At 34.5% G+C, this 24,354-nt stretch overlaps 6 protein-coding genes across 8 annotated transcripts in view; 4 read left to right on the plus strand and 2 right to left on the minus strand.

The window, feature by feature from the left end:
* The first annotated feature begins 168 nt into the window (after positions 1-168).
* LOC146721320 (zinc finger SWIM domain-containing protein 7-like) lies at positions 169-1,188 on the plus strand. The gene is made up of 3 exons (XM_085487143.1): positions 169-424; positions 575-806; positions 942-1,188. The coding sequence occupies exons 1-3, from the start codon at positions 292-294 to the stop codon at positions 1,102-1,104; spliced, it is 528 nt and encodes a 175-aa protein (XP_085343269.1). The 5' UTR covers positions 169-291; the 3' UTR covers positions 1,105-1,188.
* LOC114939805 (Radiation insensitive 1) lies at positions 1,094-8,650 on the plus strand. 2 transcript variants are annotated; one of them, XM_085487142.1, is made up of 8 exons: positions 1,094-1,192; positions 1,266-1,487; positions 1,565-1,759; positions 1,841-2,116; positions 2,261-3,620; positions 5,345-5,517; positions 6,088-6,235; positions 8,416-8,650. In XM_085487142.1, exons 1-5 carry the CDS (start codon positions 1,094-1,096, stop codon positions 2,288-2,290), a joined length of 822 nt encoding a protein of 273 aa, XP_085343268.1. In that variant the 3' UTR covers positions 2,291-3,620; positions 5,345-5,517; positions 6,088-6,235; positions 8,416-8,650. The 2 variants fall into 2 exon arrangements, with proteins under 2 accessions (XP_085343268.1, XP_029170061.2); XM_029314228.2 differs by lacking the exon at positions 5,345-5,517.
* On the minus strand, positions 2,564-8,747 carry fabp (fatty acid binding protein). Of its 2 annotated transcripts, none has more exons than XM_029314212.2 (3): positions 8,520-8,747; positions 4,288-4,559; positions 2,564-2,989 (listed from the first exon to the last, which is right to left on the minus strand). In XM_029314212.2, exons 1-3 carry the CDS (start codon positions 8,593-8,595, stop codon positions 2,936-2,938), a joined length of 402 nt encoding a protein of 133 aa, XP_029170045.1. In that variant the 5' UTR covers positions 8,596-8,747; the 3' UTR covers positions 2,564-2,935. The 2 variants fall into 2 exon arrangements, with proteins under 2 accessions (XP_029170045.1, XP_029170044.1); XM_029314211.2 differs by lacking the exon at positions 8,520-8,747 and adding an exon at positions 5,134-5,301.
* Positions 8,728-13,571, plus strand: LOC114939793 (uncharacterized). The gene is made up of 3 exons (XM_029314209.2): positions 8,728-12,318; positions 12,749-12,908; positions 12,986-13,571. Exons 1-3 carry the CDS (start codon positions 12,141-12,143, stop codon positions 13,380-13,382), a joined length of 735 nt encoding a protein of 244 aa, XP_029170042.1. The 5' UTR covers positions 8,728-12,140; the 3' UTR covers positions 13,383-13,571.
* A 294-nt stretch (positions 13,572-13,865) lies between these two features.
* Positions 13,866-23,148, minus strand: LOC114939833 (RIB43A-like with coiled-coils protein 2). The gene is given in 9 exon segments (XM_029314263.2): positions 13,866-14,667; positions 14,930-15,036; positions 15,550-15,777; positions 16,801-17,041; positions 17,715-17,878; positions 18,019-18,063; positions 18,065-18,109; positions 18,111-18,161; positions 18,516-23,148. Coding segments are annotated over 9 exon segments (1,290 nt in total). The 5' UTR covers positions 18,783-23,148; the 3' UTR covers positions 13,866-14,525.
* Positions 21,501-24,354, plus strand: part of LOC114939834 (uncharacterized) — a 56,400-nt gene continuing 53,546 nt past the window's right edge. Inside the window, 1 exon segment of the mRNA XM_085487141.1 lies at positions 21,501-23,192. Within this exon segment, the coding sequence (XP_085343267.1) occupies positions 22,769-23,192 (424 nt within the window). The 5' untranslated portion in view covers positions 21,501-22,768.

A 24,354-nucleotide genomic window follows, 5' to 3' on the forward strand; every position in this document is an offset into this window, starting at 1 on the left:
ATGCATGAAAATAAGAAAGAATGAGAGAAATGTGACTAGTGAAATTTGTACGTAAAGGCTGTGATGCATGAAAAAGATTGAGTCGTAAGTTTAATGGACCAATCACATTCGAGCATTCTCACATAGTACGAATGTCTGACTACTTTTCACTTTTCATGGTCTTTAGACAATCTATGTACTTTTTATGTCTATGACAGGTTCAAATGTATTTACGTTTGTAACACAATTATATCTTAAAGAAAACATAGTTCGTAATAATAATCTTCGGATTCAAAACTTTTATTCATTCTAATGAATCTGGATCAAGAAGAAGAAAACATAGAAAATACCTTTTCACCACCTAATATATACGATCAACAGTACCCAGATTTCGTAGATAACTTGCTAAAAGAAGTAGCCGACGATTTTGAAAGGGAAAAAAAATGTACGTAATTTATGATTTGTCTGTAAAATTTATCGATTATTTTTGGAAAGACGGATTCAATGAAATCGAAACGAATAAATAAAAATTGATAAATATCGCAATGATATTTTCGGTTGCCTTGATAAAATATTAAATATTTATTTTTTACAGTCTCTGATCAAAATCTATTGAAGCTATACAAGTTATTTGACGGGACATTTGAAAGAGCTTTAGATTTATATGAGCAACAACGAGTGACGCAAATTTCGACATCTAGTACAATTATAACAGAGTCATACAAGAATGCAAGCGAGGCCAGTTGGTTGATGCAAGTTAGAGGACACTCTGGAGCATCATACACACTTTTTCCTGAAGTAAATTATTGTTCTTGTGCAGCTTTCAGGTATAATAATAATTCTACATAAATAAATTATAGAACTAAAATGGTAAAATTATATTTTCAAAATTTTACATTTCACAACATGACTTATATATGTGATGAAAAATTCTTATATGGCTCTTGTGTGTAATGTGGTAGACATCAGGTACTAGGAGATCGGTCTGCTTTCACTTGTAAACACATTTTGGCAGCTTGGCTAGCCAGTGTTGATAATGAAAAGTTGTTGCACCAACAATTAACACAGAAACAGTTTGACAATTTAATGTTATGTCAGGTTTCATACAAGCATAATGTTCTCTAATGTGGAAGATTACTTGTTGGTTGCAAAAATAGGATTGACAAATTTGAAAACTGTAATACAATTATTAAAAGCTATTAATTTTAAGGAGGTACTTCATACATACATTTATATTTATGCTTTTTTTCTATAGTAATATAAAATACTCATTTAATTTTACTCAGACTACAGCTATTTGCCTTGGCAGTGAAAACGGATTAAAAATTACAGTTGAAGATGCAAAATGTATGCAAGCAATGGCATATATTCCATCTGCAGTTTTTGATGAGTTTGAGTTAAAAGAGGATGTGACTTTTTCATTAAGTTTAAATTTATTAGTAGAGTGTCTGTCTATGTTCTGGCCTACTTCACAAGATAATTCAGTTGCGGTGCAAATATTTTACAAAGTATATTGAATATTTGAATAAAATTAGTTATTGTTATATAAAGTTAGGGCAATATTAATATTATTATTATTTTACAGGGTACAGGTTATCCTGTAAGTATTATTATTGAAGTAGACGGTGTCATAACAGATTGCTCTTTAAAAACACTCGAAGTAGATACATTATTAGATTTTCATCTGGAATCCGAAAATATTGTAAACAAAGTATTATTGCAAACAGAATTGTTAAAGGATATCATAGCCGAATTAGATCCAACTAGTGAAATAGTAGAGGTATAAATGAGAATAATTCTATTAATCATTATTTAACTTGGCAATTTCAGCTTTTTAAAGTACAATATTTATACGTTTTAGTTTCATTTATCACCAGATGATCCTTTCTTCAGAATTAGCACAAATGGTCTAGGTGGCATTTGCCACATTGATTTACCTCATGATAGCACTTTAATAGATACTTTTCAATGTACTGCAACGGCAACATCCAGTTTCAAATTAATACACATCAAACCGGCGTTGAAAGCGTTATCGTGCGCTAATAAAGTTTGCCTAAGAACCAATAGTGCCGGATTATTGAACTTTCAATACACAATAAAAACCGAAAATGGACATACTTGTTATATGGAATATTATGTAAGACTTTATAACAAACTATAATAATTAGAGAAACTAATAGTTTAATAATTTTCACAACGTGCGTTCTATACGACAATCAGTTAATATATTTTATATATTACTTACTTGATACGTCAAAAGTTTAATATCTTTCATTTACAGATATCTCCATTAATAGATACAGACGATTAAATAGTGATAATATAAATATGATACATATCAAATCAATCAGAAAATGCTAGAGAGATGCTTATTTATGTATCAAATTATATTACTAAATAACTAAATATATTTTATATATTTTTATTAACGCTTCTTTTTATACATATATCTTGTTCAGGTATTTTAAATCTTTTAAATATTATATAACAATTTTATTTTTCGCTATATACATATTTATGCACATTCTGGAGGGTTACAAGGTAGAAAGATTATGATGAAATGCAATAATGAAAAATCATCATATTCATAGAAAAAAACAGTTTTTATTCATATTCAATAATAGGTAACACAATCGCTGCTGTATATAGAACATAATTCAGTAATGATATTTCATTATGTAATATGCAATATATAATACATTAGAAAATGTGCACAATGTAGGCGGTTAATTTTTGTTTGAATTATTTCTATTACTCATTTTAGAAACACATGTATATAAATATGTAAGTTCTAACTTTGTAGAAAAAGAACACAATTTGTTTTAATTATATATTTTATACGCGTATAAACAATACTTTCTTTGTGCTCGAACGACAGATTTGAAACAATATTTTACACCTTTTGTCTTTTAAAAGCATACATACGCGCTTGTGCATGCTTCTTAGTTTTCTCAGCTTATTCCTGAAGCTTGTATACCCTTGTACAAACTATATCGTCAACCTTCATAATCTGTAATAGAAATAGCATAATTTCAGTAATATTATATAGTAATAGATTTTGTCGTAATAATAATAATTTCTTATATGAATAATATGACAGTAATTTCTGTACAAGACAGAAAGAGAGAGAAAAGAGTGCGGGAATTATTCGAGCGCCGGTATCTCACGGCATTAACACGTATCGCCAGACGGATCAATGGATCTTTATTGGCACCATTTTGGACCTCGGAGCTGCAGAATTGTACGTGTCACGAACAGGAGAAGCGCACGCGATAATTGACCGGACATTTGACGGATCATTATAACATTAGCCGCTCGTGCAACCGGTCCCTTGACACATTGCGTTCCTGCACGTAGCTTTTGTATTTTAATCGGGAACTCCCGTATAAGCGATACACGCAAGTTCAAGTGTTCAGAGAGGAAGAACGTGCGAATGTATACATCTTTCATCACGATTAACCGTGTTATTGTTATAATGATTGAAATTTGTGCCTTATTATGAATTTTTAGGATATTATCCAAATTAATATATTGAGATATTTAGAACAGCATTCTTGAATGTCTGTTAAAAATATAGATAATAACGAAATTTACTTTGGAAAAGGACATCGAACAATTGAGAGATAATGTTTTTCCTCGAGGTAACAATAATTTGATTATTTATATATATGTTGTGTGTAGACGTAAAAAAGTATACTGTTTCATAAATTTCATATCATATTGTATATTAATGACGTTCCGTTTAAATGTTTCTCATTATTTTCAATGTAATATATGTAGAGAAATAGCTACAAGCTACAAGTTTTTGCCAATTTATGATCTTTGCGAACTTTATTCACATATATATAATTGGAAAAGTTTTTGCTTGTTGTTTGCTTGACTAAAGGTCAGTATTATCTTTTTTTTATTGTACTATTGTACTGTTGATTTTTTATTATACTATTGATTTTTTATTGTACTATTGATGAAGTATTATTGGTCTAAAAGTAAGATATAAGTAATAAATATTCTCGCAGCCCATATAATTATAAGTTATAATAATTTTATTAATAATATAATACGTTGACCTTTTTATGTCTTAAATGTTAAACTCAATTTTTTTGTATGCTAATATTTTATATGTAAATTTTGACTTTATATAAATTATATTGATTAAGTTATATACATATGACTGCGAGAATTATTATTTACATCTTACTAATTTTAGATTATTATTATTATTATTATAACAATTTGTTGCTTTATTACTATAACAATTTGATGCTTTTATATTATATATTAAAATGCAACTAAATTAATTTTTCTTACCGCTTTCATCTCTGTAGGTGCAAATTCTCTTTCAATCGTAGTAGTCTTATCGCCTTTCTGTACCTGTACAAGTTTGTTACCTTCCAGAGTGCAGATACTCTTCACTTTTCTACCATCCACGGTCTCTTCGTCAAATTCCTCACCGAGTTTGAATTTTATTTCCGCACTTTTGAAGGTACTAGTCGTCTTCAGAGTATACTCTCCATCTTTCTCCGTCAATTCGACGACAGGGCTGACGGTGGCACCCATTTTTCGCGTCACCATACCTACGCCTAAAAAGTAAGAATTATTTAAAATTATCTCAAATTTTACTAGCTTTTTCTATTATAAGAATTCTAATTTGCCAGGCGCCACTTTTACATAGATGATTCGTTTTTTCGATTTTGTTAATTGCTATTCTCGTAAACATCTTAATATTTTGCAGAAACTCTTTAATTTAAAACGAAACAAAATATCGAAACTTCTTTATTTCTTCAAATTCATATTAGTATATGTAACTGAATTATAATTGAAAAGATTTATAGATTAAGACATAAAAAATATATCTTAAACAAAAATTTAAATAAGATTATATAGTGAACGAAGAATATATCATGATATCGTATTGTGTTTAGATAATCTCTTTAAATTTTACATATCTAAAAAAAACCACTTGAATTTTAATGGGAGATGAAATTTCATAATCGCCAGTTTGCATACTTTAAGTTTATCTCTTCAAAAACTCTTCACATATATTTTCCCACATTGTTAACAGCTGCCCGATCGAGGAATTAATATTGAAAAAAGGCATCGCGTTAGATTTCGATAATCTGTATGAAATATACATTCAAATGGGTGTCGTCTCACCTAAGGTTTTCATGTACTCGTCGAATTTTTCGCTCGCTTGAAGCTTGTAACGCTTGCCTAGAATACCGGTTAGAATATCGGACGACATTATTCGATGTTTCACCGATGCTTGCGTGAACGATACTGACTAATGGCACCGCTTGGTTTGCATGTTTTATGCGCCGCTTATATGTACAATTGATGAGACTATGTATATCGACTATATATCTAGGTAGGCGCACGCTGGATTATCATACTAACAACAAAACCATTCCCGAGTTAAAATTCGAAGCGAGATGTAACTTTGAAGTTTGAACCCAAGTCCGAAGCGAGTGAATGCGCGCTATTTATAGACCACGGAAAAATTATCTCCTTCAAAATGATATATGTTATACACGTAAACATGTGAGTTTGTAATACATGAATAATAATACGGGTTAAAGTTTGACAAGAATTGTTGTAAAATGGAAATGAACATTTATATAGAGATCTCTTCCCTTTTGGATAGTATTTTTTTAGCTACAGAATATTTGATTGTGTCTCTTCTCATTTTAAATACGGCCAAGTTCGGTGATCCTAATATATTTCCAATATAGTAATTACCTAGACAGCACCAAGTTCAAAATTGGCATACGATATTATTAAGAAATCTTTAAGACAGCTTTAAGAAATCTTATAATATGATATCCAAAAGACATCTTAAAGATATCTTATGCACCGATTTAGGATTTGGTGCTGTCTGGGTATTCCCGTTGACGAGAAGAATATGTAAAATATCGGCGAGAGTGAAATCTGTAATCATTGACCCTAAACGATAACATTAATTCTCATTTGACTTACATATTTTCAGTAAAAGTAGTCATAATTTTTCAGACAAAGCTATTAGAACGATTTAAAGAGATTATTTGTATTTTGCAATAAAAATAAGCGAGAGAAAATAAATTGATCTAATATTAAAAATTTTGTGATTGACAGGAATATTCTTCCAAGTGAGTTTTACGGAAAAAATGAGGTATTTTTATCTTGCAACCAGATGATAACAAAATTCCAAGTTTACACATTCGTGCCAAGCCGGTGGACGCTTATCGATTTTATCGTCGTCTTACTGCAGTTTTGTGTGTGTGTAAGTATATGTATATATACATATATGTTCGCATATGTGCATGTACATGTCCTCAGAAAAAAATGAACGTTATTTTCTGCGAACGTAATCGACTTGGCGCACGGCAATGCGTCGAAAGACGGTGCGTCTAGACTTGCTCTCTTATTTAATTTCCGGCGAACGACTCTCGATGATTACCGTAACAACGTCGAGCAAGAGCGGGAATGTTGACAGTCAATGAATGGTTCTGCAAACTTCGCTCGATCCGTTGTATCGTTAAATTGCTGATAATATGGTAATATTAGAGCATAGCAGAGAAAGAAAAAGAGAAACAGAAAGGCGATGTTATCTATTTATTTTCTTTATCTCTTATCTTTCGGTCAACAATTTTAGGTACGTGCAGTTATTGGTTTCGATAAAGATGCAGTCACGACGAAGGAAAATTTTTCTTCTTTCATATATCTAATAAAAGTATGTTGAGACAAATTACTATTTAAAAACTACTATAATGAAAATTTTTTAAAACGAGCAAGTAGAAGGTCTTTCCTTACGACGATTATACAATAGGGATTTTTTATAGTAGTTAAATAAGAAACAATGGACGGAAACATTAAATCAAATAAAAAAGATTTTAAAGCAAGCTTGTTGCGCAGGTAATAATTAACAATTATTTATACAAAAGCGTAATACTGATTGAATAATACATATGTCATTTTTTTATTTCTTCGAATAATTTAAAAGTTACGCATCAAAACACGCTTTTATGCCATGTATAAAAAATTACAAATATTCGAAAAATGATCGATAAATCATGAATTCTGCAATAGTTTGTAGAAAAGAAATTAGAGAAAAATTTTTAGAGATACAAATGTTTGGAATGCATTTATGTGACCCGCGACTAACAATTATGATTTCTTAATCTCGTTGATGAATTAATTCTTAAGTGTTAAATTAAACAGTCAATCAGACAATCCGTAATACACGGTTAGAATTAAGATCGAGGTCAGGTCGTTGCACGAAGATGAGGGCGTATAATTTGACGTATTAAAATTGATTATCTTCCCCGTCTTTATTGATATCTCACTAATGCACAAGTGAATCCAGCACAGCTAATTAACTGATTTAACTTATTAATTTAGGCGGAAGTTATTTACATTGAATTGTATTTATGCTTTTAATGAATAGAAAGAGGTGTGTGTCGAAAATAAATTAAAATAATGTTTAAAATTATATATTTCTCGGGGCTCATTGCCAAGATTAATATGATTTTCGTTGATATTCTATAATGTTCTGAAATTCAATGAATGAGCAGTGTTATTGTCCTTCGAGAGGTCTTTGGATGTTTATACCGCAACTTTTCACGCCTTTCATGTATGTATATAATATAGTCGTGTGTTTGTTCACGTTCTGTACACGCTCGCAAAATAGCAATATGCTTATATCTGCGAGTGCGTATAACATTTACAAACATAGCGCGTGCTAACAACAAGATGATCTTATTACAATAATATAGCTTATCCTTATAATACGTATATTGTCAGGCTGTTGTATACAACGTAATTTATATTGCGCGATATAATAAATTATTTATTAAAAACTTTGTAATATTTTATAGACTGTCGTTTAGTATTGTACTGGAGAATTCCAATTTTAATTATCTTTAGTAATCTGTAATAGTTATTATTAGAAATTCGTATTATCAATATATGTGTGCATGTGCGAAATAAAATTATCTAATTTTGTTTCCCAGTTGCAACGCAAACAGAACTATTTTGAATTGTTATCAGAATGGGATGATGCAATTTTATTTATCGCATTTAACGTAATGAGATATATTTGCACTAAAATGAGGCATTATTTCAACACATGATGATATAATCCTCTTTACGTATTATTCTCTGCTAAAGAGAATAATACGTAAAGGAAGAAACTTGTTAAATATTGCACAACGTTCGATTTCCGGCTTTAAGATATAAAAAAAAAGACCTATAGAAAAAAATCGATCGAATTAGAGATTAGTTTGTAACACAGAACGTTAACAAAATGATAAAAAGTTTTTTAATGATAACATTTTGACAGTAAAAAAGTAAAATTTTAATTTAATTAAATATATCAGCTTCTCAGGATAAATGATTTATATTAACAATATTTCTATATATGATTACTTGCAGGAATATTAAAAAAATGTTTTTCTTTCCTAGATCGCTCGTCCCAAGATTAATACTCAATCATGGATTCTAAATTAAGATTTTCAATGCACTTTGGACGATCGACGCGATGCCAAGTCACATGTTCGTTTACGTACCGAGTGCCTTCATATAATCGTCGAAGTTTTCGCTGCTGGAGAGCTTGTAACGTTTTCCAAGGACCTCGCTGGACATGATGATGCTCGAAGAAATAACGTTTCCGGTAATGCGTGGAAAACGAGAAGAGCGGCTGACGGAAGATCGGGTCGATACAGGCCGGGATACACGACTGACACCCTCTGGTCGGCACGATTATGTGAACTGAACAGGAACGTCAGGATAAGTATGAGTAGTGCCCAGATACGAAACTCCATCTCCCCCGAACTATTCACCTCTCTCTCTGTCTTCTGTCCTCTATCTCTCTTCCTCTCTCTCCTCATCTCTGTTACACTCATCGAATTCGCTTGTTCCACCTTTTGCCGGGTCGTGCTTTCCCTCTCTGCACTTCCTTCTGCTGCTCCCACCCGAAGCCGCCCTTTGCCTCGTTAACTCACACCATCTCTCTCTTTCTTTGATCTCCATCCTCTATCCTCTTTCGGTCCTTACGCTCTCCCACTAGCAAGTTCGAAATTTCCTGACTGGCTCCTCATGCGCACACCCGGCTTCCCCCTCTTCGAAATCTATTCCCTATTTGCACACAGCTGCGGCACAGGATACCGGTATGCTACCCGGTGTCTTGTGTGCGTAATTTTCATCTCTTTCTCGATCACGTAATACGTCAATTTTTCATTTGGCCTTTGCTTTCACATGTAAATGAATGACGTATCGGACGCGATTCTGCTAACAAGACAAACTATATAAACTCACTGCGATAAATTGTTGTACTACGTTATTATTGATCCAATGAATATCATTATTAGACAGTAATTATTTTTGAGAAAGAAGACCATAATATATAACACAAATAAGTCTTTAATATATATAGCAATTTTTAGTTACAATAGATTTTATTGTTGCTAATAGTTTTTGCTCGATTAATGTTATTTGAACCAGATAACAATCATCAATTTTATAATATATTTTTCTCTTTAAATATATAAATATTTATAGAAAATGTATACGTTTATATAAAATAAATTTTCCGAACAGATAATGCATTATATATATGTAAATGCAGTATCGATATGAGTCATGTGCATCATAATGCGCAGCATTGAGAAATTATTTGCGATACATAATCCGTACTGCGGTGTAAAATGCATTTATAAGATTATTGTGAGAATAACGATTGTTAACAATTTTTAATTGAGCAAAAAGCGCGTTAATTAATTTAGAATATATTTGATTAATACAAAATTGAAGAACATACACTTTGAAATACTTGTCATGCGTGATACACATGGGATCATACGGATGCTCGTTCCTTATTGGTCGTCTGATCAATGCGCGCGACTTTGCGACGAATCGTTCCTACGTTTGAATAAACGGCACTTACTGCGAATTAATGGCACTTACTGTCCCTTGTAATCTTCTCGTAATTTTACGTTCAAAGTTCTACATTATATGGGCTGTTACACTATATTATATATATTCCGATTCTCATACATTTATAGATCCCATTTGTCACGATATTAATACATGTAATGTCATTTCTTATCTCTACTTCTTGATGACTTGTTCGCGCGTTATGTCATTAAGATATTCATAAGCTATCTCATACTAATTTATTCCCTATACATTTTTTCTAACATCACAATGATATTAAATAGCTATGGAAAATAGGAAATACTTTATTCATATATTCTAAGCAATGGTATTTTTGCCATCAATTTTTTAAAATAAAAAATAATGAATAGACATTAAATTTATGCGATATAGGCCTGAAGAGAGCGTCGAAGAAATAATGTGCGACTCGTGGAGTCTACGTTTGTCTGATACGGTAGCGTCGATTTCGTTCGCGATCCGCAACGGCTGCCACGGTCGATAACGGTGCGGTAGAAACGCGTCGACGTTGCCGTAACCACGCACACACGTTCACGCACACACGACTGTGTCGCGTGATGTCGCGTAGCAACACGTGAATTCCGACACCGACGACGAACAACCTGACAACGTTGCGGCGGCGCGAATTCCGCATTCATGTCGGAGGGTGTATTTGTGCGAACCGACTGGAATGTTCATATCGATATATCGATGATATTAATTCTGAGAGAAACATCTCGTGAGATGCGGAATCTCGCGGTTTTCGTCCCGGTTCTTCGCGTGTATGTTACTCGCCAAACGGTAGAATCGATTACGAAGAGTCTTTACATTCCCTATGTAATTTTATTGTTTATTATTTATATAAAAAAATCTTTTTTTGTTATCTTTATTTTTGAAATTATTAAATAAAAAGTTGGCTGCTCTTTATCTCATTAGATAATAATCGCTTTTATGCAGAGCATATTCAATGTATCTCTTATGATATAGTTATGATATAGTTATTTAATTTTTTCTTCTACTCATTGTTGTTCAGCTTGTTTATTCATTTTTGCGTAGATTGCTTACTTGATAAGCAGTTACTATATATTTATTATTCGCAAGGCATTTGCATGCTAATCTTATTTTACTTAGCATTTTTTTCTGTTGTTAGAATTAATAAGGTCGCTGTCAAATTTCGCATATTTGTTGAGCTTTATAGAAATTTAAAATGTAGACTATATGCTTAAGGAATTATTTATCATAAGTTGAAGTGAAATTCTACTAAACTTTCTCATATTTTTATATAATTATACAATACTACTTTTGTGATTATTAATTTTTTCCATCGACAAGTTTTTCCAATCCAGTGTTTCAAAATACTCCGACTTTCTACACTAACATAATAACATCTTTCAACTGTAGTAATGTTCAGAAAGAAAAATGAATAAAAAAACTTGTCGATGGACAAAAATAATAATAAAAAGGTCAATGATGATTATTTAATAATTTCGTAAAACTGGGTGATTTTATTTTTAAGTTTTACAATGAAAACTCATTGTCATGTGCGCTAATAACGTAATACTATATAACCAATAAATCGAGAAAAAAATCTTTTTTGCGCGCGAATATCTCGCAGCGTCTACGTGTCTGACTGGTCGTGGTGATGTTGCTTGCGCGGCGACGCGGTTCCGCCGTCTTTTCAGCCCGCTCTTGACCCGCGCGCGGCTCGCCGATGCGCTGGTCTGGCAACGTCGCGGGCGGCATAGATTCCGCTCCGCAACCGCAACCGCATTTGCCGGGTCGCCATGATACCAAAGCCGTGCTGGCCGTACAACGGTTTCTCCGCAGTGACGCGCAAGCTGCTGCCGAGGACGCGACGTGTGACGCGCACGGCTGAGACCGCCTGCGGCTGTTCCGTTGCTCATCTCGACTGCTTTACGCGTATATACCGATGAATCGAGAATCATCGCTGTGATAAAAAGAACTGTTGGATGCTGCGGATGGATCATTGCGCCGATCGACCTCTGCGTGACCTCTTTGAAATTCGACTTCTTCAAGAGAGAGATTTTTTTACCTCTGAAAGATTATTCTTTCATTCATCCGTGGTAACCTGAAGAGGATCCATCTGAACGAATTTCCTATTTTCGATTTCGACGATCGTGAAAGGATTTCTAAGTATAATCCGATCGCGGAAGGTGCAAGATCGAATAGGGAAGCGAACGGAAGAAGGAAAATCGAGTGAGAGACCTTGAACAAAGGGAGGAAATCTTGGAAACTTTATGAGCATGTTTGACACGGAGAGATTTATCGAGGAGATCGAGAGACGCCCGGCGATCTACGATGTGAATCGCGGCGAGTACAACGACCGTAATGCCAAGATGACTGCGTGGGACGAGGTCTGCCAGGTGATGGTACCGAATTGGGCGCGCTTGACGGACGAGGAGAGAAACGTGGAAGGTATACTGTAGCACAACGCATAGCACGCCGCGATTGATCGATCCGGATTCCTCCAGCCGTGATGTCGACCCTGGTGGACATTTAGAATTGGCGCCAATCGATATTTTCCGCGCGATCGTAAAAGATATTGAATAATCTTAATGATTAAGCAGATTGCATTAGATATATCACTGTAAAAAAAACTTTCCAATGTTCTTTAAGTGATTACATACTTAAAAGTTATGAAGAGATGCATTTGAGTTTTGTAACTTTAATTAAGATTAAATATTTTATTTTATAAGATTAAATCATTAAGATTAATATTCATTTCTTTCTTCGTCGTAAAGAAAAAAATCAGTATTATAAAAAGATTTTTTTAACATCTTCATATATCTTACTCTTTTTACGTATTTAATAATAATTTTAATGAAACGATCTGTAACATTTTTAGAAAAAAATCTGCGCGGAAAATGGAGGAATATACGAGATTATTTTATGAAAGAACTCAAGCTTCAAAAATCACAAAAGTCCGGACCTGCCGGACGAAAACGGAAGAAATATATGTATTTTGATCGATTGCTGTTCCTCATGCCGACAGTGGAAAACAAAAGGTATCGCACCATCATTAAGATTAAAAATTAATATAATTATAATACGATTAGTTCGATTAACAGTCGAGTTTCTTTAGAAGTACCGTGATGATCTCCTGCAAGTCGGAGGAGAGCGATGGCGAGGTGGACAACCCCGTGATCGAGGAATACGATGCTCTTCCTCAAGGAGGCAACGCTTCCATAACTGGCAGCAGGGAGTATCTTCAAGCAGGTACTCCGTCCTACAAGGTGTGTCCGCGTTATTCGAAGCAACTCTGCGAGACGTCTTTTACACCCTTCGACAACGAGATACACGACATCCTCTCCTCGCACAGCAGCCAACGCGTCGCCTTCGATGAGGATGATTACGATAAAATGTTTCTCTTATCGTTGCTGCCGATTATCAGACAGGTGCCCGAAGAAAAGAAATTGGATGTTAGGATACAGATGCAACAAGTCCTTGCTATGGCGCTCCGATCCTCCGATAATAAGTGAGTCATCTGACGTGTTTTTTGACGGGGTCCAAGAGAGAAAGGGAGAAGTAAACGAGCGAGCGAATGGTTTACAATGATTAATTATGTATATCATTTGTACCCATTCCGTTTCAATATTTTATATAATACATTATTTTTTACAGATTTTTCTCTATGATAAAAATGAATTAAAATTACATTTTGTCACTCATCTTTCTTTTTTTTTTATGATGATATAAGATTCAATTCTAAAAAAATATTTAGATAGGTCGATTATTATTTTTCTTATTGCTTATATCATTACGATATATTTGGCAAAAAAGTACTTTGACATATCTAAAATATTAACATAAGCTCATCGATATTGTAGGCATGGCGTAATAATAATAAATAGTGTACGCCACAAATTTTAAGCTATATAATCTATCGAAAGTACATATGTTTAGCATAAGATACAAAAATATAAAAAATACGTTAACTGTGATATTAAATTTTACTTGACAATCGAAAAGACAAAAACATTGTAGCGCAATCTTGTCTTGATGAAATGATTTAATTAAAATATATGATATCACACAACAAGGCATTCTTTCTTTACATTTTAATTTCCCGTGTTATTATATTTTATTTGTATACGTGATAGTGAATTAATTTTTGTATGTATTAGCTGCGTTTCTTTTGACACTGTCAGCGTTGTAAGCATATTATTCTGTTTTTATTTTATATTTAACATCAAACAAAGCTTTCAGCGCTGAAAGCATCAAGAGAAATGTAGTTATTGTAATATTGTAAACTCAGTTACCGAGAGTCGATCCAGTTGTTTTCTGTTTGTCGGATCCATTGATATAAAGAACAGATCAGATATCAATTGAGCAGCAAATTTAATATTATCAACTAAAGATAATATCAAAGATATTGTCACATTTCTTTATTGAATGCAAGTCAGATTATTTAATCAATTATAAGAACTATAAAAAAAAAGAAATTTATCGATTTATTTGAATACAATAGAATAATTGAAAGATGCTTCAATTTTGCCAATATAATAGAATTATTGATATACATATTGATTTATCATTTTTATAAAAAAAAGTATGTAAAATTATTGTTTAAATTTACATCAATCCTGAAAAAATGCTGCACATGTGAAGACTATGATTCTGCCTCAACGTGTCCCTTTGTTAAATTGCTCGTAGAAGGCGGGGGTTGGCTGGTTTTTATAAATGACACGGTTCAGATATTCCTGATGTAATTTCTGTTGCTCGGCAAGCTGCAAATTTTCCTCCGCGACTTTCTTGTTAAACTCCCTAAAGGAATATAATTAATATATAATTTAATATATAAAGTGCTACATTTTTCTTACATGTTCTCGACATGTATTTTGAATATGTAAAAAATTTTCGCACACATATACACATATAAAAACAAGTATAATAAAATATATTTTCTCTTTCAAGATATATCATTGTGAGTATTAATGTTATTAAAAAAATATATTCAAGTATCTTTTTCTGTTTATAAACAATATGAGCATTAAAGAATTAGTGAAAAATAGTTGCAGAATCTTACGATTTTTTTTTGTTTAATTCTTGCTCATATAAATACGCAGCTTGAAGATGCGAATCCATTAAGTGTTCCCAATCTTCGTTTAAGTTTTTCTCTTCTAATTTGATTTTCTGAAAGAAAAAAGACATTTGTAATATTAAAATTAATACTTTGTAGTGGATTTACGAATATTTGAAATAATATATTGCGACAAAAAAACACTTGTCCTGGATATGCTAATAATATATGTATCATTATGGACTGCTATTTTAGCATGTCATGACGCACTCAGTCTTTATCTACAGATATCATTAACGTGTATTATTGCAAAATTATATTTGATTTATGAAACTTTTGACTCTAATGAATTTATTCATCGTAATCCGATTGTTAAAAAATAATTGTTGCAATTATTTTTGGAAGATTAAGTTCGGTATATAGAGATTAAATAAAATAAAATAAGCGAGAAATATTTGTGTGTATGTAATTTTCAAGACATTCAAAACAAAATGAGCACAAAAGGAGAGGACAAAATTAACAGCAAAATGATGAATTTCACAAAAGTTATATTGGATAGTTGAAGAAGGTTAAATTTCTCTTAGACTCTTAAATATGATAAAAAACTCCTTTCCTCTCATACTAACTCGAATCTCTTCCATTTGTTCCAGCTGAGCGTCTCTGAAGACCTTCAACTCGTCCGCAGTCATGCCCTTGTATCGGTCCGGCAACGGCCTGTACGGACCGCGAATGCTCTCGGCCTGTTCCCTAGCCTCGGTGAGGAAATCTCCAGTCACGTGATTATAGATTTCCGCTTTCTTGTCCTCCTCATCTTGAATGGCTTCGCAGTGACGGCGTTGCTGCTGCTCCTCGGCCTGCAATCGAGCGGAAATAAATTCTACGAACCTGCCGTGGGGACGAAGAAAAAGGGGCCAGGGACGCCGGTGCGTCGAAACGAGGAAGCAGGATTAATATTGAGTTGAATACGACGGCGGAAGGAAGGAAAAATTGACGGTACTTTGTTATAGTTATCGGAGCAAATTATCGCGGCACTTTGCACGATGATGTCATGAGGTTTATTCATCGACCGCGAGAGAATCGTGTAGGCGACTTTTATATCCTGCGGTAAGTTAATATGTATGTACATGTATGTATGCAGACTGCGCAAAAAAATCTTTTGTCACGTTGTCTTTGTGACGATAGATTGCAATTAAATGTTTCCCGATCACTTTTATTCTTTTGACAAAAGACAGAAATTAACTGTGGAGGAAACGTTCTTTCTCTGCAAAAACATATTCACACAATGATAGTGGCATGAATTAATATCAATATTAATTTTTCTATTTATCCTGATTTTAAGTAAGTTTTTGATGTTACGTACGAAAATTCCTTTAAAAGTATTTTTAGATTAGCATTCTCGTTTACCTTTCTCGTATAGTCTTTTTTACTTAAACAAATTCAGGTTTTCCTGTGTGATTTATATGCAAATTGGAATTTTCCTCTACCAAGATGCGATACAAAACAAAGAGATCGATTTTATAATACATATTAGGAACCAAAAATAGAAGCGAAGATAGGTAGCGCATATATTAATATGTCAACACATTCAACATATTATTATATAGCAATGCTCAGATCGATCATTTTACTCGTCATAAGCGAGCGTGTATTCAAATATAGATATGTTTTTATATCCTTTTATCGGACAGGATCAACATATCATCTTACATGATATTTTTCGCGCATAAAACAATTTCTAATTGCAAAACGCGACTCGCGAAGTAACTTTCAACAATATAACAGGATTTTTCTTAATTTAAATGAATCATACGAGTACACGGTCTCTCGTCTTTTTCGGATTCTATCAAATTAAGACACAAATAGAGAATATTCTGTACCAGAGCGCGATTAAATGTTGCCGTTGCTTCGTTCAACCTTCGTCGGCATTCTTCCTCCATCTGCGCCAGAGTCATCGCGCGTTTGTCCCTGGAGAGGACGACTTCCTGATAGGCTTCCTCGGTATCTCGTCGTGCCTTTTCAGCCGCCTCGCGCTCCTCTTTTTGTCTCTGGATCCACCAACGCATCTGTTCCCTCTGTACTTTCAATCGCTCGCGAAGATTGCGATCCTCGCCCTCGAACCTGCGCAGCCGTAATATTTCACTGTTCCTCCTCTCTTCTGCGATTATTCGCGTTCATTATCATTGCGTCAGGGTGAGCAGGCTGTGAGTTAAATTATTATCCGCTTCGAGGATCCTTACGATGAATATAACATTCAATTGACCGTAACGATAAAGAAGACTACGTATCATTATACTGTGTTAGAATAACCGTGGTTCAGGGATTAGAATAAATTTTTTCGCGTCAAGTATCGGTATTTTTAGAATTAAGAGAATCTTAAAAGAGATCGCCGAGAGTCATTGATTACAGGGAAAAAAAATAATTTCATAAACTTCACGCGTACATTTTTCTAGAGAGAATTTTCCCTTAGAATTTACTTGAAAATCATGATAATCGTGGGACGACGTGGTAATTAAATATTTACCACAATAAGATATAAAATATGTTCGATTAATTTTGCTATGCATACATTAATATTTTTTATTGTGGCAAATATTAATCAGAGAAACTCTTATATAAAATTCTTCCAGTACTATACATATTGTCCCACGATTATCATGATTTTCAGGATAAATGCTAAGAGAAAATTCTCTGCATGATAGTTTCTTGGAAACCCGAGATAAACTCTTCCGGGATTTTTCTCCCACTATTTGTCCTACTTGTATCGGTGGAATTAATCAGATTATTTACGCACTTCTGCGCAGATGCCGGTCCCAGACTTGAATCATCGTCGTCCGTTCGCGATGGGAGCGATTTCTTTAGCGCTTCGGGATCATACAGGTCGTAATCTCGACGGTCCTCGGTTCGTTGATGCGCTCGCCGAAAGCACTCGATCTCCTTGTTTATTCTCCGTCTTTCCTGCGAACAGAAAAGCGTTCTCCACCACGACCGAGTGTTTTTTTATCGCGACGCGGCACGTAACTCCGAAAAATTGCAAGTACCAGCTGTATCGAGCGAACATTCCCGCGTAATTATCGGCACTGACGGCACTCGATTACCTCCTCTTGCTGCCTCTCCAAATGCATGGCGAGCTCGCTGTTGCGAAATGAGTGCCTCGTCCAATTGACATTCTTTCGCCTGTTCCCACTCGCTGCTGCCGCTGCTTTTCCTCGACTTGCTTATCCAAGAATGCCTTGTCTATCTGTAAATGTCAGGGAAACAATCGCGCAAATCGTATCACATCAAAGAAACTTCTCGGTTATACGTTAAGATCCAACAGTTACATCAATGCGACGTGCTGCATTAAACGACACTTGTGGAATTTGCGAATTAAGCAGGGAGAAGTAACAAAATGTATAAAGCAAGATAAATTGGACTTATATAAGTGAATAATAAATCTAGTTAGTTCTGCGAATTGTTTGTTAAATGATTGAAAAAATAGTTAAATTGTAGTAAATAAAGTTGATTTAAAAGTTAAAAAATTTCCAATGAAAGAAATTAGAGATACAAAAATTGAACCAACGATCTAATTATAGAGATGGAATTTGGCTCTTACTCCAATTTTTCTAACGCGAGGGTTAAAGATGCGCAGTTTCCTCGCTTCTTCGAGTTGTCGTTTACGTTCTATTGACGCGGCGAGCTTGAGATCCTCCGGAGTGGGACGTTGTTGAAATTTTAACATCTCGGTTATTTTTTTCGCAAGAAAGAAACTTCGGAAGAGGCACGACTTTTTTACTACGCGTGGCAAGGTTATATATACGATGAAAGACGAGAATATCCAAATCTTTCGGCTCGAAGCTTCGCAGTCCACCTTTGTTACCATGGAGAGTTTGCTCGTCAAAGAGGGTTACACACCTAACGATAGCCTATAGGCTTTGACCGCACGATAATCGTTCAGAATTGGAGAGAAATAAAATTGTGAGATTATATCGTAAGAAACGAAAAACAAAATTTTTAAACAATATTAAATCTCGGAAACACGATCGATCGAACAGAATTAATTTTAGATACTAATGAGTCCACAAAGCAAATCTAAAATGAGCATGTGATAATTGAGATTAATTCAAAATACAATGGATTTTTTAATAGGAGAAGAAAAATAATATTAATTAACACACATATATTTTTATATTATTTGTTTTATTTTTATGTGTTAAATATTTCGTGACAGCAAAATTGGCTAACATATGCATTTCCCTTCTCTTTCCTCTCTTTCTCTCGACGCTCGTTTTTGCGACTATTGTGTCATTGTGTCACTTTGTTGTCATTCGGCGAGACTCGATGATGAGGCAGCAACTGAGAATCGTTCTGTGTGTTTTTGTCTTAAGTTGAATATATACTGAGTAAACGAATAGTAAGTGCAAATTTTCGGACATTCTCTTGTTGAGATTATTTATACTATGCATTTACTTTGATGTACCGCTTCATGAGTAAATTGGTCTGAACACAAAGCTGACGAAGATTCTGTTCGCAGTCATTATACATCTGTTTCAAGTTTTAATAAGGAACATTTTTCTTTGCTGTTGATTGATTGTGTTTTTTCACGTTTACCCATTTTTCAATATATTCGTAAATTTAAATTTAATAAAAGAAGAATACCTATTAAATATTTAACACGAATTTCAATAAAATAATTTTGATAAAAAGCTTATCATTTAATTGATATCAATTGCAGAATTGAGATTAATTTAGACGCGGTAGCAGGTGTACGCGATGACATAACGTCGCTCTACAATTTGTATCTCTATTTCTAGTTATATTTAAAATAGACCGCTAGGCTTCGATTTTCAGCGCTATCAGCATAAAATGCATACAAGTGGTTCTCTCAAAGAATCACGTGAATGCGAACGACACGCGTTTGCACTTCACTGCATATTCAGGATTGGCAGAGCAAACGCGTTAATGGCATTTTGAAACAGAGGAATTAAAAAAAGAATAGACGACACATTTAATGATGAAATTACTTAGGATTCTTCGGAAGACACGTAAAGAATGGTTTTATTCACTATTTATAAAAAAACCTATCTATTGCTTGCCTGCTCGATTTATTAATTTCTCTATTTGATGAACGATTCTCTTTGACGGCTCTCTCCCACTCTCCCTCTTTTATATTCGGTAATTACGGCTTTACACGATCAATATACACGATGATTTCAGTGTTGCTATTACACAAGCTTCGTTAATATTTGACTTTGGCCATATGATTAACTATCCATCAAAAAAGAAAAAAAAGATGCGCGTTGCCGATAATTATTCAGCTGTTAGAGAAACAGAGATATTCGTGTGAATGTGTCACGTGAAGAGCATCTGTCAATGATATAAACATGTGTACTGCATTATTATTATTATTATCTGTTGACTTCGTGAAATTTATTTTATTTTTCCATTACACAGACACTGCGTCGACCTGTATCAATTTGTCATCGTGTTGTTGCGGCGACACATATGTACGATAACAGAAAACAGAGGAAGGGAGGTGTTGATTAAGCTGTTTAATTAGGTTAGTCGTATCTACTTTTGATAAAACTCTCGGATTCTCGTAAGTCTGGGGCATAACCCGCAGAGGGTCACATTAAGATATGACTGGGCAATCTTTATTCGCTTAGAAATGTGAAAGCAACAGATGATGTCATCTTTATTTTAATTAGTAAAATCACGAAAATGCGTCGCGAAGACCGGTTAAACGCCGATTAAATTACGATGGATTTTATATAATGAAAAGTTGTATAACTCAGAATATTATTTGGACGAGATACATATATTACATAGACCTATAATAAAATAATTTTATTAGAAGCGTGAGAAAAGATATATATGCTCAATATCTCTGAATAGTAATTATTATTTTATTAATTTGTTTTTAAACATTTGTACACACAGAGAATTTTCTCTAAAATATTTGCCACAATAGAAAATATTAATATGTATATAGTAAAATTAATCGAACATATATTTTATATCTTATTGTGGTAAATATTTAATCGGAGAAACTCTTATAAAATTCTTTCAATATCATATTGTCTCACGATTGTTTGTCGCACTATGTTTTTCAAGATAAATTCAAGCGAAAATTCTCTCCGTGCAATGCATTTTTGTTTTTCAACATAATTCTAAGAAATTATTTACATAATCTTTCTTCGGACATAGTTCTATAATTTTTGCAATTAATTTTCTTTAATGTAATTTGATTTAAAAAATTGTTTTTCAATTGTATTCATAGATGTATTAAAAGTATAATTTATCACTCTCACTGCCCCTAATACGCGTGCATAAATATTAAAAAGAAAGCGTAATGTTTTTCGCGGTTTTTTTCGACTTTAAAGTGGAAAGAAAATATTCTGATTAAAACTTTCTTTCTCTGTTTTGTAAGTTGCGTGCAATGCTTGATCGGAAGAAAAGAAAGGGAAGGAGGAAAAGAGAAATGTCTAATACTTATTACGTATAATTATACTCTATAATTATACTCGGAAAGTAAATTATCCTCTCAAACACTGAATGCATTTCGAGATTACTAAAAAAAAAATCATGTCTTAGTAACATTTTTTGTCATCAATATATTTCCGAATATCGTCGAAAAAAAAAAATATGAGAGAAGCAATAGGTTTAATCATGTATCTCTCGTAAGTCCCGCTTAATTAATTTGGAGAGCGAGCACAATGCGTGTATCTCGTTTGCAAAATCGATTACTCGCGCATTTGCATTACAACGCGCCGTGAAAACAGCGTTGCAATTTTAATCACGCGAAAAGGCGATGCCGATCGATAGGCATGTATATAGTTAATCTACAACCCGAATAGACTATCTTGGAAGTGTGTACCGCCATCTGCTATGTATATATACATGTGTGTGTGAGAGCGCATCTTTGTCGCGAGATAGGGGACGCGGAGCGAAGGAGTTCGCACGGAACAGAGACGCATTTATTCGAGGTAACGCGCTCCGAAAACTATCGTTGACAAACAGTCTCGGTGATCCCGATAAGAAATCGCGCGTCACGGCAAATTCACGGCAATTTGCGGCGCAGAAGTATCCATCCGCGATATCGCGACGCGCGCTTCGTTTCAGAGCGAGAGAGAAGGAGAGAAGAGAGAAGGAGAAAAGATGCGCCCGCAGCATGGCGAGACGCTCAGGCGCCTGCGTGGCCAGGTGACGTCATTGGCGAACCGGGCAGCTCGCCGTCTACCAGACACTCAGTCTCGCCACGGCGCTCGAGGAGATTATATGCGTTATTTCTTTATCGTGCTTTGCACCAATCGGTCGCGCAAGCTGACGCCCGCGCTGATCTCGACGATGAGATCGAGATTCGCCCTATCTGAGATTCTCGTCGACAAGAAGAAGAATTGAAATTTGAAGACGAGTGCGAACGAGTAAAGGTATTAAACCGCCGGTCGTTCACCCGATGATAAAACCTATTATATACACGCGACTCCCGTGAGATATTCTCTTATGCAAGAACTGTGGGACAGATGAGTCGTTGAGCGGAAAAACGGTGTCGAGTCGGGCAGAAGAAAGTCTCTCTATACATCTGGGAAATCATTTTTCTCGTCGGAGCCGGAGTCGGGTACGGGAAAGTAGAACTAGTGAAAATAGACACACGTCGTGCCGATATCGCGCGAGCGCGATTGGTCGTTCGATACACACACGTGCGGCTAACTTCAGACCATTCGAACTTAATCGTGCGTTTCGCGGAGTGATGCGCGAGTGAGACAGAGAAGCTCTTCGTCTTTTCGTTTCGGATGTGGCAGTCGTCGTTCGATTCGCGATTCGATACATTAATATGAGCTCTGCTGCGAATAATAATATTATGAGAGGATGAGCTGCTCGGTGAAGATCTCTTGCGGCAAGAGCTGGAACGGCTCGCAGCGCAGGATCAGCTCCCTGGCGGAGGAGACGACGACGTGTCCTTCGAATGTCCCCGCCGGCTGCGCTGTCAGCCATCAGCCGACGTCGTCGACGTCGAGCTCGACGACCACGACCAACACGACCACCACTGTAACCGTAGCCTTCAACAACCCTGTCATCGCCACCACTAGCACCACGACCATCACCACCGCCGCAGCTACCACCAGCATCAACGTCACCGTGGTCGGTGGCAATCAGAGGGTCGTCCCACCACGCCCCGTCAAGTCGATCGCCGCGAAGAAAGGGGAGGACACCACGAAGCTGCTCAAGTACATCGATGACAACGTCATCGGCAAGAACGGCACGTTCTTCGGCCCGTTTGGCCGCAGGAAAGGTCAGTGATCAATATAGTAGTAGTATGTAGTGCTTGGACTTGGTCACCCCTTTCCTTCCCCCTATCGTACAGCGCATGGCGGCCGTACGAAGAAGGGCCCGATCGCGATTATCGATATAGAATATATTCAATTAGGTTGAATATGCACCTGTTTTGTCGCTTACTGTTTGTGAGAAGTGGAGCTCCGAGATGAGTATCCCGATTGAATTATCGCTTCCTCAAGGTCGGAGATAATCTCATGGGGATATTTTTTCAATACGACGACACGCGGGTGTCGTGTTTTAGAATTATCGGGAAATTATGTCACCTTATACACGCGTTTAAATTTAGATTATTTACCGTATATAATGCACATTTATTCTGCATTGTAAAATTAAGACATAATTATTTAAAATACTATTTAAAACAAGTGACAATTTGTTAAAATTTTCTTTCATATTTTGAGAAACAATTATCGAATATTTCTATTAATTGTCCTGGAAAATTCTGCATTGAAAACAATTATTATATTAATAAATATTTATTTCAGTGCTATGCCTTATAAATCATTTATTTGAAACAAATAAATATTTATCTGTTTTGAAAGGAATTTTCTTATATCAAGTAAATATTTTTTTTCACTGCAAATCAATATTATTTTTAAATAAATGATTTCTAGCATTGAATGTGTAGCATTGAAATAAATATTTATTTGAATTCAATAAGTTTTTTTTCAGTGTGGATAAATCTGGAATTATGTTTATTTAACACACATATATATATATATATATATATATATATATATATATATTAAATTAAAATGACGTAATATATGAGACTGCTATAATTATATATTTGTAAAAAAATTTTTTTACTATAGATTAGAATAAAAAATGTTGCGTGAAACTGCTGCGCAATTAAATAATAATATGCATTGCAATATTGCGCTGGTTCATAATGTTTGTTTACTAAATTAAATTATCGAATATTGTTGTTTTGCATTAATCATTATCGATAAATTAGTACGCAGTGTGAGGCTCGCGTGAGTCATCTATAGCATAATATGCATGAACAACAAAGTTCAATCGTAAATTCGAAGCTGATATAATTCCCCGATAATATCGCGCGTGAGTCTACAGTTGTAGGTGTGAAATCGACAATGACGAAGAATTTGTTCGTTGAA

Source organism: Nylanderia fulva, unplaced genomic scaffold (genome assembly GCF_048542155.1).
Source record: "Nylanderia fulva isolate GAGA-0341 unplaced genomic scaffold, ASM4854215v1 Scaffold50, whole genome shotgun sequence".
NCBI classification, from domain to species: domain Eukaryota; kingdom Metazoa; phylum Arthropoda; class Insecta; order Hymenoptera; family Formicidae; genus Nylanderia; species Nylanderia fulva.

What these genes read in the sequence shown, in the direction of transcription:
- LOC146721320 (XM_085487143.1), top strand. Translation starts at nt 292, where the DNA reads ATGAATCTGGATCAAGAAGAAGAAAACATAGAAAATACCTTTTCACCA. An exon ending in TTTTGAAAGGGAAAAAAAAT is followed by an intron (nt 425 to 574) that starts GTACGTAATTTA and finishes TATTTTTTACAG; the next exon opens with TCTCTGATCAAAATCTATTG. An exon ending in TGTTCTTGTGCAGCTTTCAG is followed by an intron (nt 807 to 941) that starts GTATAATAATAA and finishes GTAATGTGGTAG; the next exon opens with ACATCAGGTACTAGGAGATC.
- LOC114939805 (XM_085487142.1), top strand. Translation starts at nt 1,094, where the DNA reads ATGTTCTCTAATGTGGAAGATTACTTGTTGGTTGCAAAAATAGGATTG. An exon ending in CGGTGCAAATATTTTACAAA is followed by an intron (nt 1,488 to 1,564) that starts GTATATTGAATA and finishes ATTATTTTACAG; the next exon opens with GGTACAGGTTATCCTGTAAG. An exon ending in CAACTAGTGAAATAGTAGAG is followed by an intron (nt 1,760 to 1,840) that starts GTATAAATGAGA and finishes TATACGTTTTAG; the next exon opens with TTTCATTTATCACCAGATGA.
- fabp (XM_029314211.2), bottom strand. Translation starts at nt 5,221, where the DNA reads ATGTCGTCCGATATTCTAACCGGTATTCTAGGCAAGCGTTACAAGCTT. An exon ending in CGAGTACATGAAAACCTTAG is followed by an intron (nt 4,560 to 5,133) that starts GTGAGACGACAC and finishes CTTACTTTTTAG; the next exon opens with GCGTAGGTATGGTGACGCGA. An exon ending in CACCTACAGAGATGAAAGCG is followed by an intron (nt 2,990 to 4,287) that starts GTAAGAAAAATT and finishes TTTCTATTACAG; the next exon opens with ATTATGAAGGTTGACGATAT.
- LOC114939793 (XM_029314209.2), top strand. Translation starts at nt 12,141, where the DNA reads ATGAGCATGTTTGACACGGAGAGATTTATCGAGGAGATCGAGAGACGC. An exon ending in CGAGGAGAGAAACGTGGAAG is followed by an intron (nt 12,319 to 12,748) that starts GTATACTGTAGC and finishes TAACATTTTTAG; the next exon opens with AAAAAAATCTGCGCGGAAAA. An exon ending in CCGACAGTGGAAAACAAAAG is followed by an intron (nt 12,909 to 12,985) that starts GTATCGCACCAT and finishes GAGTTTCTTTAG; the next exon opens with AAGTACCGTGATGATCTCCT.